Source organism: Sinohyriopsis cumingii, chromosome 7, assembly GCF_028554795.1.
Source record: "Sinohyriopsis cumingii isolate HCF-2022 chromosome 7, ASM2855479v2, whole genome shotgun sequence".
Lineage (NCBI taxonomy): Eukaryota > Metazoa > Mollusca > Bivalvia > Unionida > Unionidae > Sinohyriopsis > Sinohyriopsis cumingii.
In genome coordinates this window covers 77,318,319-77,332,019 of record NC_142967.1, presented here as the reverse complement: position 1 = coordinate 77,332,019, position 13,701 = coordinate 77,318,319, and the positions used below count along the sequence as shown (strand labels likewise).

The following is a 13,701-nucleotide window of genomic DNA, read 5'->3' as shown; positions in this document are numbered from 1 at the left end:
TCTTGGTGGGTTGTTTGTTTTTGATCCATCAGTATATATTTTAACATAGTCCGGGTATTTTTGGTTGATTTCGTTTACCAGTACAGGTTTTTGTAAGTTTTCTTGTCCTTCTTTATTGCCTAATTTGGTAGCTTCAGTGTTAATCCTTGGTGGTTTTTGTAACCATGGTGATTTGTTCTGGTCTGTATTGTTTGTTACCTGTTTTTTTAGTAGAGGTATCTTTTCTCTTAGTTCAAGGATTACTTTGCCACTTGGTGTGGTGGGTATGATTTTGGGTTTGAAGACAACTTTACACTTATTTATAGCTATTTCGGTGGGATGGTTGTCTGGGTGGGTATCTAATCAAATGGAGTATCGGAGGAGCAGTTCTTGCCTACATAATTTTAAGGGTAGTTCTCCTGTTAGTATTTGTAGTTCTTCTAATGATGTTGAGGGGAGTGTTCCTGTGCATAATAGTAAGGCTTTTCTCTGGATAGTGTCAAGTTTTTGTAGTACAGGTTGCTTAGCCGAGTTATATGCTTGGCAAACGTAATCCAGTTTTGATCTAATTATGGTTTTATATATCATGAGGAGGGTTTCCTGGTTGGATCTCCAGTCAGTCCCTGTGATGTTCCTGAGTAAATTGAGATCTTTGTTACAATTTTGGGTGAGTTGTTCAATGTGCTGTTTCCATGTGAGGTGGCTGTCAAAGAACATTCCTAGGAATTTGACTACTGTTACGTATTTGATTAATTGGTTTTGTATATAGAAGTTTGGATAGACTAGGTTGTTATTTCGTTTGGGGGTGAATATGATTGCCACAGTTTTTTCATGAATTCATTACATTATGATTTAATCTCAAATGAGAACTCCATATTTGGTCAATCAATATTCAAATTTTTCAGTATACAGTTTCACCATTGTATAAGATCATTGTTTCAACATTAAAGTCAATACACCTGCCCAGTTGTAGGCTAAATTAACCAGCAAATTATCTCAGTCATGAAAAACTTGTAACAATGTTCTCATCTATAGTCTTGTTTATGTTTTGCTCTATAATAAAATTCTCTTCTCATCCTCTGAGCACAATTTCAGTATAGTTTTCGCATATCTTGTCTTCGTTGGGAACACCCCCAATGAAGAAAAGACCATACATAAGAAAATTCCAAATCATTATAGACAACTGCATAATGAAATGCAGATTCTACGTTGGAATATTCCACAATTTATCTTTTTTTCAATGGTAAAGGGATAAAAACGAATGTTAAAGTCTTTAAAAAAAAATTTATGCAAGCATACAGAATTGCTGTACTGCCAGTCATCAAGACTATTCCATTCCTTTTATTGACATCCCTTTTACTAACTCTTTTTGGGGGTATTGACAAAGAACTGAGGCCTAACAAGGTTAATAACATTTCTTTCCTTCATTTAAATATTTAGATTTGGGGTTTTGTGGTTTTAATGGCATTTTTTAGCACATGATAGGCTATACATGGCATCCAGTTTATTTGATGAAGGAAGAACACAGGAAGGACCATGAACCCACAGGAAGCTACTGGCAAGTTTTCTCAAACACCCAAGTTTGACTGAGGTGAGGCTTGATGAGATGTGGGTGTTCTGTAAGGGTGAGCTACGTAGGCTACTTGCACAACCAATATTCAGAGCATCCAAGAAAAACTTAATTTACTTTGATTTCAACTACTGATGATAGAAATAATTCCCTCCCAATTTTAAGACAAAAATGCTCTGAAAAAAAAATTATATTACTAAATCCATTTTTGTAAAAATTAAAGCAATTGGGCCTGATGACATAAGTCACAGAAAGATTCAAGGCATCAGTGAAGTGAAAGAAGCACCACTGAAAAATTCTTTTTAATCTGTAGCTGAAGGAAAACAAATTTCCAGATAAATGGAAACTTGTGCCATTACTTAAAAAAGGTGATTTTCACAAGGTTTCCAAATATAGACTAATCTCATAGCTGTGTTGCAAACATTTCTGAAAAATGCATTTTTAAATAAGTGTATAATTATTTTTATAAACACTTTAAAAAAATATCAATTAGGATTCCTTCCTTGTCTCTCCACTGTTTTTCAACTTACTTTCAACTTTCAACTTTCAACTTGCATCGAGAACTAATTTCCAATAAATCATCTTGTATACCCTCAAAAGTAGCTTTGTGTAACAATCTTGAACATGACACTAAATGTAGCATGTCATTTAGTGCTTTGAAAAAATATTTATGTCCAAAAACTGAATCCAGTAAAATGCTTTATTTTAGTCCTCGAGTTCTAAATAATATCAACTGACACTAGATTGTGTCAAAATGTGAGCTCCTTAAAAGCTGATTTTGACCACATTCAACTTGTGGACACCCTTCATTGTTCCTGCAGTTAGACAGAAACAACCATGCATTTCTTCATGTTCTGTAAGTTGATGAGAAAATTATTCTGACTGTTAGCTAAGATTTATTACTGTTGGGAAAGGTCAGTGCAAACGAAAAATTTAGAACATGTATGCAAATATATAACTGATAATGGACATGTTGAATAACATATTCAAATGACAAATGATGTCACTGTATTTCCTTCTTCTCTCTCTCTCTCCATTCATTTTCATTATTAAAGTTTGCTACACTGTTATCACATTGAAATATTTTGCAATACTTTTATCATGTAAGGAGAGGACTAATTTAAGTTGCTAGAATGTGTGCCCAATCTCACTGCAACAATAAAATATGTTTAAACTAAATAAATGTAACCCAGTTTAGTTCATTGTTAAAGGGAAATAAAGATAACAGCCTTTATACATATCTAAACACTTCATATCACACAAGTTAAATCCACTTTAGTAACAATAGGAATTAATTACATGCATGATAGCTTTGTCTCCCTTTGTACAATGTCTATTGGTAAATATAAATAAAAGAAGTTTGCAATCATGTTGGCTTAATATAACACTGATGACCATTGAAGTTATTAAAGTGGCTCATTACTTTATTCTGTCAACAGTCTCAAGATGAAATGTTGTTTTGTCCTTTATCATTATCTTTCACAAGCTCATGATTTCCTTTTGTAAGAAACATCTTGTTAACAACTTTCTGAGCATGTCAGCCATTTTTATTGCTGTTTATTAACAGTTACACCTTCAGTTTATCAATTTGAGTGTAATCCACAGCCTGACAGATGCCTACTCAATTACCAGTTTTGGAAAACAAAGTGAAGCATTCATTAGTTTTAAAAAAACTTTCCAGCCTCGAAATTTAACTTTATATTAGCTTTAAAAAAATTACTTAGTGTTCAGAAATTTTATTTCATATTTAAAATTATTGAACATTTTGAAAATATGGTGTCCATGAAGCTGGAGTGTCCTGGCCACTTTTTATCTCAAACTTATCCTACTTTTTGCAAAGGATTCACTTGTCCATTGTGCAGTTCAAACAGGTCTGCCTTAAAACCCAAGCTAAAAAGTCTAAAATTAGTACAAAAAATCCAGTTCTGACAACCAGCAAAGTTTTGGGTTAAAAATATCAGGTCTAAAAACTTAAGTTTTTCCCATTGTATCTTGTAATGCGAGTAGGGATTATTTGGTATCATTGTACAGTTATATCTGTTCATTTTTCTGTAATACCACCATTGTTGGTGTATCATACATGTCATCTTGACACTACAAGCTCATAAGTAGGGTACTACCTCATGATGCATAAATGTGGTGCTAGGGGTTAATACGTTTACTGACATACATTTCTGGTTAAGTCAAATGATAAACTGTTATTTTATCAAAAAAGTCTTGGAGAATGAAAATAAAACTTAGTTGTTGTTGTTGCTAGTATCCTTTTTCATTTTAATCAGAGCCCAATCCGGGCTATACATATTTTGTGTTATAGGAATACTATGTGCTAACACACCACCACACAATTTAGTACAAGATATTGAGTTTGAGGTCTGTAATACAGACTCTGGAACAATCCTTAAAAAATACATTTTTATAACTTTTTACACCTTTTTTGTCTTGTGCTATGTGGCCAAAGAGTGTTTAAACAAGAGGAAAAACATAATGACCAAACAACTGCATGGGCTAATTATGGGCACCTCATGTCCAGTTAATAATCACTGGAGCTCATTTGTCAATCATGTCCAGCAAATACAGCCATTTTTGGATCTCTTGTCCCAAGAGACATTGATCAAAATTGTAAGGCACAATATTTACACACCATATAGTTTCAAAGCATAAGAGAAAAGAGGCATGAAAACTTACAATAAATAAGTTCCTAATTTTCAGATATGCTGATCAATAATAATAATAATATTAATAAATCAGTCTGGTTACTCTTAAACGTTAAAGTAAGAACACAAACACTGCCAAACTCGGACTACTTTGTCCAATACAGTCATATCCTGTGTAAAAGTATGAATAATCAAAAGAAATATTTCTCTTCAATCATTGCACTATGATACTGTGATCTTTTCTGATAAACATGCTGAGCCCAGAACTTCATATTTTTTATTTCCCTGCTTACCCCTAGGAAGGGGTAGACAACAGCAGCAAAAGCTCTGAAGTCCTCCACTTCTTTCCAGTCTACTGCACAAATGAAATCACACATCAATAACAGGTAACGGAATGTGGCACCCTGCAAGTTCCCCACCAGAACATGGCCCAATAACTGCACTATCTGTAAGCGTAATCAGAAAAAGAAATCAAACCAGTTGCAAATCTTATGAAGTAGAATCTTTATTTAACAGCAACTGCAACAAGGATAACAAAAGTGAAAAGAATTTACATGCATCTATATATATATATATATATATATATATATATATATATATATATACAGAGAAAACAGATTTTTGTAATATACTGAATCAGTTCTTGAGAAACAAGTGGACAAGAAGATCAATTACTTTTTTATTGTTCATTTATTTTTTTAATTATTTTAGGGTCAAATATATATTTAAACCCAAAAGCTAGCAGTACTGGGTTGATGCTTATGGAGATGGAGACTCTACATATTCTAGTCATTCTAAAACTACAAAGAGTGATAAATGTCATAAACCTATAGAATGACAGTGACTTGTTCAAGACTAAACCTGGAAATAAATTATGCCTGAGAAAATATAAAACACTGAGTTGGCCATGATGTGTGCTTTGAAATCTCCAAAAATTTAACCTAGGACCATAGATGAACCAAGGAATTTGATTACTGTGCCATAAACAACTTATGAATATACTTACCTTTAAATGGGTAGAAAAATACCGTCTATACTCACTTATAAATCAAGTCCAACTGTAAACTGTATAGACTCTAATCTGCTATCCCATAATTCACAAGCAGATCTGGATCTATGCAGCTTGTTTGGAGTAATCAACAGAGTAGAACAAACAACACGGTTTCTAACCTGCTAGTGCATTAGATTATAGTAGATCATGGTCTACATTGCTTCCAGTTGGACTAGACTTATAAGCAGGTACATATGGTAGTACTGTACCCTCAATTGTTGTGTAGACATTACACAAAAATCATAAACATGTTTTGTCTTTTATTTTTTTCCAGAGAACATCCAAATAATATTTTACAAATATGTGTACATAAAAATAGCTGAAAATTGTGTTTAATATTTTTACTGTCATTTTTTATACCACAAAAAATAATAACAGGACTACTATGAATAGCACATTATACGTAAGCACTAGATGGTCATGGCTGACTGTGGTAATGACCATGACCTTAAAGTCAAGGCATGTGCTCATGAACTAAATGTTCTGTACAGAAACAATTATTTTCTTATCAGACTTGCCATGAAACTAACCACCAACATTAAGAACCTCAAATCTGAAGGTTTCTTTCCTACTCAATGTTTGGTAAAGCTATTGTGATAGCATATTTTTTCTTTGAGTAATAATGACTTTGACCTTTCAACACTAAAATCAGTAGACCTCTTCCTTATCTTAAATGAGGGCTATCCACAAACCTGAATCAAGGTGTTTGATCTAGAACAAAAATTATTAATATGCAAACACTATATTTTATACTTTCAGTCACACTGACCTTGACCTTTGATCTCTGAACCCAAAATCAGTAGGTTTCTTTCTTGTCCAAAGAGTAGACTCTATAAGCTTTGGTGAATGTATATGGTCCAGAAGTGTAATTTTTGTCCACAAACCATTTTCTATATTTAGCTTGAGTCCTTGATTTTTCACCTTTTTGACTCCAAAAATAATGCCTTTTTTTGTTTCAAATGCACGTTTTTCTCAAAGTTATGACAAATGATTTTAGTTATTTTGTGGAGACTTTTTTCTTCTTGAAGTCCCTCTGACCCTAACCATGACCTCAATAGATGTCATCCTTATTTGAAATGCAAGTCATCTTCAAAGTTATGTTAAAACAAGAGCAAAGTTTCCTTCTTTCAGTCTCTGTGACCATGCTCTTCAAGTTATGAACCCAAATAAATATGTGTGCCTTCCTTGTCTCAAATACGAGCCAAGCACAAAGTTTATTCCAAGCAGGTGAGAAATATTGTGGAAACCATTTTTCATCTTTTTAGTTATTGTCTTTTGACCTTTAATCTTCTGTCCCCAAAATCAACAGGAGTCTTTCTAATCTCAGATGCAAATCATTTGCAAACTTTAATCACAGCATCTGGTACACAAGTCAAGTTATTGTGTGGAAACAGTTTTTTTGTGTCCTGGTGACCTTTAACTTTAACCTTTTGCACCAAAATCAACAGATTTCTTTGGTGCAACAGATAGAAAGTTTGTAATGGTAAATGATGGAGAACTGAAGTTATTGTGCAGAAACATAAGGGAGAACAAAAAATGGTAAGCGGTGTTCTCATCATGATTTTGAATGAAATTTACTTTAAAAATCAAAGCAAACATTAATATCCATGATTAGGCTTGAATCGCTTATGCCCTCATGAGGCCATGTTAGATATGTCTGTTGGTATGTTTCTCCAATTTCAGTTTCATTTACCTTATTGGAGTTGGCATATTCTACAAGGGAAGCAATAAAGTCATAAGCACAAAGAAATGTGACATCTTCTACAACATATCTGTCTTCCATGTAGGAATACAACTTGTCCTGAAATGGAAAATTCAAGTATATTATGTATACTGTAATATATATAGACTTCACGATCACATTATTTTCATTAATTAAAGCAACAATCAATTACTTTGTAACAATTTTTAATTAAAAAACATTATGTGAATAATAATGTAGTCAGAACATGCAATACAAATATTGCTAATAAACAAATTACAAAAAAAGTTTAATGTTGCAAATATTCTAAATTTACTGAAATCCTCAAACTGTAAACTACCAAATATACTAACTTATAAGTCATGTACAACTGCAAACAAAACAAGCACTGATCATTTTATTTCTCAGCTAAGGCGCTATGATTGTAGGAGAAAGTTTCTGGAAGACCCCTTATATGGAAAAAAAGAAATCTGGTCTGATCCCAGGCTATAAGGTGAAAAAAATTCCTGTCCTTCATGAAGACTGATAAAATATTCCATCTCTTGAAGAAAATCCCATCAATCCATGCCTGTATTCTCTGCCAGAAATTAAATTATTCTTGAGTAGATCTAAAAGGGGAGTCTGACTTTACCCTGCATCACTTTTTACTAGGCCATAAAGCAGCAGCATTTTTTCTCGACCCTGGGTAGCTATTGGTGGGTAAGTGTGGTATAGGAGGGAATAGCAGTCATATAGCAGGTAGTGAGAGTTGTAGTCAACTGGGAGGTAGAAGGGGCTGTCGGTCATAGAGAGAGATCAATAGCCAACCATTACCAACCCAATTAAAGATGCAGTGTGTCTGTGATATACCATCAGTAGTCATGGTCCGATGAGGAATGAACACATACATATACATGGATGCCTTGTGGACAAACAGCACCTTGTGGATGAAAATGCTTCAGCCTGTATTGTATGGTACATTCTTTGAAAACAAAACATCAAAATACAGCCGGAAATCAAGAATGGATTATGGGGCTCTCAGGAATCCAAGCTTCTTTGTTAAATTCTTAAAGGATGCACCCATTTGTTCATCTAATGCATCTGTCTACCCCATGCTGATCCTCTTTTTATATTTTGGTCTGGCCATGGACTATTTTTAGAATAGATAATGGTTCAACTTGGGTAAACAGGTAGGAAGCCAGTCTAACATTCAAAGAAACCAATGATCCAATGAACGTAAAGGACCTGCAATTGTTTGGCAAATAAATAATGAACTTTTTCCATATCTCAGAAGTAAAATTGGTGACAGTGTGCTTAATATATCATGTAAGCAATAAAGCTGTCTCCGAGTATGAGTTGGACTATACTATAAAATCAGTGATATGCAATAATAATAATAATAAGTTTACTTTTAGACACTTTAGTGAACTTATGAGAGCAGCAAAGTCTTTAACTGTAAAGTAATACCATCTTTAACTATAAAGTAATACCATATTCCAATGTCCAATGGATTTTAAAGACAGAGACTTTGTGTATTGTATAATTTAATGTGTGTGTGTGTATGATAATGTGATGTTTATACACTACTTTTTGTTTGAAAGTGCATTAATACTTTGAAAAAAATATATTTTCTTGTAATCAGATTTGAATTTATTACAATTTCTACAGGAATATAGGAGGAGAAAATGAACTTATCCACAACAGTAAAATCACTTATTTGGATCACACATCTTACTATTCTTGAGACCACAAAACACATATCTGAGTCTCAAAAACCATCCAGGTGGTAAAGTAGTAAAAACTGCCACTTATGGCTGAGGGGAGTGCATCTGAAGCAGAGAAAATGGCGCCTCTCTATTTCTAATCTGTTTGTAAAGCTATGGTATTTTGATCCACAGCAGTTGGGTCCAACTACAAACTGCAGAGACCCAGATCTGCCATCACATACTGCATTGGCAGATATGGCTTTATGCAGTTTGCTAGTAGTAATCAGTAAAACACATGTCTGAAAGCATGATCTGAGGGTACATTATTTAATGACAAATCAGGGTCTATGTTGCAGCTGGACCCAACATATATGCGAGTACATACAGGAATCCAAGAATGACAAAAACTTACTAGGACAGATAAATGAATTTCTTCTTCCTTGCCATGGTCATCCCTCCATATTACGTATGTCCAGAACTGTTCTATAATAGACAGTGTACGCTCCTATGGAAACATAAGTAGGAAATAACATAAATCAACATTATTTTGATACCATTCTAATATTGCTGTAAGTTCCCACAATACAATATAAAAGGTAGCATTATAAACTGCAATACCATACATCAAAGATGTTAAAGGGCATTTAAAACAAGTGCAAACTTTTGAGACCACAAGAGGAATTAACACAGTTTAACCTTTATACAGAATAAGGTGAAAATCAAACCTGACCTAGGTCTTTTTGATATAATGCTTCATAGCAAAATTTAGTTCTAATCGAAGAAGTCCTTTAAATATTATTGAATGATAAAGAAATTAAGCAGGCAAGAATAAACTTAATAAGTCAAACAGTGTCATAAAAACCATACTGACTAACACTTTTAAATACTATACAGTACAGGAAAGAAAACCAACTTAAAACTGGCAGATCATTTTATAAATGATAAGAGAGAAATTAGTGGTTTCTTATGAGAAGAAAATGACAGTTGCATTTTCCAAGATATTTTTGCATCATAAGACTTATTTATTTGTTTGATACTTTTTGTTTCTTATGGTAATCAGTTTGACTTGAAATAACAAACAGCATCTGAAATAGACATTAACAGACTAGCATAATCACTTATATCTTAGTATAACTGACCAGAGACAGGTGTCTGGGAATGCTTCTTTCTAGGTTGGTTCTTCTCTTGTAATCATCAAACAGCTTATGCACTGTCCATGGCTGGGATCAGAAAAAAAAACAGAATTCTTGGCAATTCATGAATATTTAGCATCACTGATTTTGGTCAATTTCAGCAAATGGGAAATATATTTGACATTAAATACTTAAATGTGTGAATTAATGAATAACATAATGTTGATTATCTTCAATTAAATTACAGTTAATTTGACTTTATTTTATTCAAATATCATGGTCATATGATGAAACATACAATATATACTCACCTGTAGGTATAATCCAACTGCAAACTGCATGGAACCAGATCTGCTGGCACATGATGCAAAAGCAGATCTGGGTCTATGCAGTTTGTTAGGAGTAATTAATAGAATAAACAAGAATGACCCAAGTCTGCCAATACATTATGTGATGCCACACCAGGGTTTATGTTGTTTTTACAGTTGGATGTGACTTATAAGCAAATATATATGGTAATGAAAGTTTGGGGGGGTAAACATTAAACTAAAATTTAATCTGATGACCTCATGTTTCTACTGTGACATTTTCATTATGATATTGCATTGCTGGAAATAAAAAGATTAATTATTCTATAATCTGATGCTGAATTCCTGTCCACATACCTGTCTGTGCACATATCTGTCTGTCTAACAAGATGCTGGCTGAGTTGTGAATTCGATATGGAGTACCTGGATATTCATTCCATGCAATTACTGAGAACTGTTATGCTGATCATTATGCTTCAGAACCCATATTAATTGTCACTCTCATCCACTTGCACATCTCTGATATACTAGCACACATATTTCAATCAATTAACATTATAAAAGCTTTGTGTTTATCTGACAGTCAGAATAATCCAACAAGTTATAACATAAAGACTTGGTCAGATAAACAAGAATAAACTGGATTTATTAGAACCAATATTTCCCAAATGAAGTTTTCTTGCTGTGCAGTGATAACAATTCTGACACTAGCTATAGCAGTTGCTAAAGAACTATTTTTATTTACTTATGTATTTTTTAAAATCAGTATGGTATACATATTGCTATTATGCAATGTAGAATATAACTGATCCAAGGATGAATATAATGACAAAGTTTAAAGGACAAACAGTCAGTCTCTGAAATTAAAATGGAGAGTAAATGGCTGTTTCCCATTAAAATCTATTCTGACATTAATACAGGTGATGATCAATTTATGCCAATTCAATCTACACGCTTTCATTTTAATGCCATTTATAATGAAGAAATAACATTAAATTTGCACTATTGTGCTCATGCCGTTGGTGGTGACAAGTGGTGTGACTTGCATGCAGCTTACATACGTGCATTTACATTACTTGTGACTTACACCAATTTTGATTTATGCAATAAACTCAGGAATACATCAATAGCATAAATTGAGCATCACCTGTACTTTTAGTGTACAGGTCAAAACAGATTATTGTAACAAAGTCTATGAGTTTTACAAAACTGCCTTTGTTGGGATGACTGGTAGGGATCTTACTTTGACAGCTTCTCATTTCACTCCTTGCCATGAATTATTTAATGGGACAATGATGAATAAAATCATTTTACTAATTAATTTATTGACCCTCAGAGTTAAACTAGTTCTAAGTATGAAGAAGAAAAGAAAACTTCTGAGTAACATTTTCAACTCTGACTCCCAGAATGTCAGTAGTTTCTATTGTACAGTGATGTATCATCCAAAGTTCATGAGATTTAAATTCATTTTGTACAAATCAAACAAAACACAAAAAGGGACTGACAAATTACCTGAACATTTTGCAAAATAATCCTGAAAATATTGGTGCATTAAAGCATTTTAAGAAGAGCTCTAGTTACATCAAAATTCCAAGAAAATAATTCACTCCTGAGGGTGCTGATGCATAGAATCAACATGAAACCAAGCTGAGAATAAAAAGCAAGTGCATGACATTAAAAGTGCAAATGAGTTTTTAATGTTCCTGTCCAACTTGATCAACTTTCATTACTGAATTGTCTCCCTTTACATCATCACATCAATAAAATGAGTTACTTATTTTGCACAAAAGATATCACTTTTATAGGCCAGTGCATGCAACCAACAGTAACACTTATAATGATGCATAATTATATTGTGAAATTACAGCAGCAACAAATAGACAATGGTTGAGTGGGCCACATGTGTGATGTAACACTTGGTCAACAGAATGCTATGGTGTAAACAATCCAAATTTTCTTGATTTTTCTTGGAAAAATCAAGATAATAACCTGAAAAGTGGTACATATTACAAAAAATAAAACCTCTTTTGAAAGTAGCAGTTTTGTACAGTGTCTTCTCATGCTGGTGTGCCCAGGAATTATTTACAATTCTAACAACGAAAATGTATTTTTTGGGAGGATAAAACTAATTTTAGTTATGTAATACTTACCAGCCATTATTGTATGGTTTTTATCTTTCCTGGTGCTAGTCCCCAGTCCATGGACATTATTCCCTCCTCCAATCAGTAATTGGATTTCTAGAGCAATATATAACATATTCCTAGTTAATCCACTTCCAATAACTGTAACATCATCCTTGTCTGACTAAGTTTGAAACTGAAAAGGACACAAGAGTGGGGAGAGAGGGGCAATAGTGCAAAAGCAGCTGGTAGGTATAACCTAATTAAAATTAGTTTTACCCCCTGAAAAGTACATTTTTACCTGTTATTATTGCATGGGGGAATTTGCCAGCCCAGTGGTCTTAGATAAGCTGTCAAGTCAGCTTAACATCATTGTCAGTGAGATGTTCTACTGCCAACTGGGGGATGGCTGGACAACTTGTTGGAATGATACAATTTGACCCAAAGCATAAATGCCCTCACTCTGGTGCACCACTGAATGAAGGTAGAATGACCAGAAAGTGGAGTAAATATGACAGATGGTGGCTTTCATGATATCATCCAAAGAAGAATAAATAAAACAGGCCAAATATGAAGCAACTGCCCTGACCTCAAGTACTTTCATTTTCATGGAAGAGATCTCTTTCTTGATTAGTGTCTTCTTTTAAATGTCCAAACAATTCATCTTGATTTAGCCAGATAGAAATGTAAAGCTCATAGTCATAAAGGTGTTTATCTTGATCATCCCCAGCAAAGGTATGACTCACAATGTGAATTACAATAAGAAAAGGAGCTACCAAAGGTAACTGAATCATGGCCAGAAACCCCAGTTGGCACAGAATTATAAGAGGTAGAATAATACTTACCAAATATGAGATCAAGAATAGAAGGTGGGGTTGGATTGGTCACACCCTACGTTAGCCACCAACCAACATTACCAGACAAGCATTAAGGTGCAACCCTCAAGGCAAGTGGAGAAGGGGCCAACCAAGAAACACATGGCTATACGACTTTGAGGTGGGCATCACTAAGATGTGTCATACATGGAGTCAGCTTGAGGGGATGGCACAGGACAGAAGCCTCTGGCAATCTTTTGTGGGCAGCCTATACCCTAGCAGGGGTGATGGGCAAAATTGAACTGAATTCTTACCAAAGTACTAATTTCACTATGTTTTCCTTGCCAATGCTACGGAGAGAATAAAGACTGTTATAAGTGTAAGATTTTTAAAGGAAACTTAACTCAAAGGTTCATAACGTTTAGATGGTAACCAAAGAACACAAAAGTAGTTACACCTCAGCATTAACAAGTGCAATACTAGTCTCTGGAGCTCAAAGTACCTGATCAGTTCCAAAAGATATGGGTCTGATCCTAGTGGGGCTTATAGAGAATATTGGAGAAGGCAGCCCTATAGCCCTTAATTATGAATACTGAGCAATTTTTATCTTTGATGTGAAAATGAAGACAATCTGCAACTGCAGTCAAATGGGTGTAGATAGAATCCATGCACTTCATATTGCAC

At 33.9% G+C, this 13,701-nt stretch overlaps 1 protein-coding gene across 1 annotated transcript in view; it reads right to left on the bottom strand.

Moving 5' to 3' along the window:
* LOC149795570 (uncharacterized) overlaps window positions 1–13,701 on the bottom strand; it is a 64,298-nt gene that overhangs the window by 13,744 nt on the left and 36,853 nt on the right. Inside the window, exons 15-18 of the mRNA XM_089965402.1 lie at window positions 9,781–9,861; window positions 9,054–9,146; window positions 6,948–7,055; window positions 4,497–4,649 (exon numbers count right to left, since the gene is read on the bottom strand). Coding sequence (XP_089821528.1) covers window positions 4,497–4,649; window positions 6,948–7,055; window positions 9,054–9,146; window positions 9,781–9,861 — 435 coding nt within the window. The remainder of the gene's footprint in view (window positions 1–4,496; window positions 4,650–6,947; window positions 7,056–9,053; window positions 9,147–9,780; window positions 9,862–13,701) is intronic.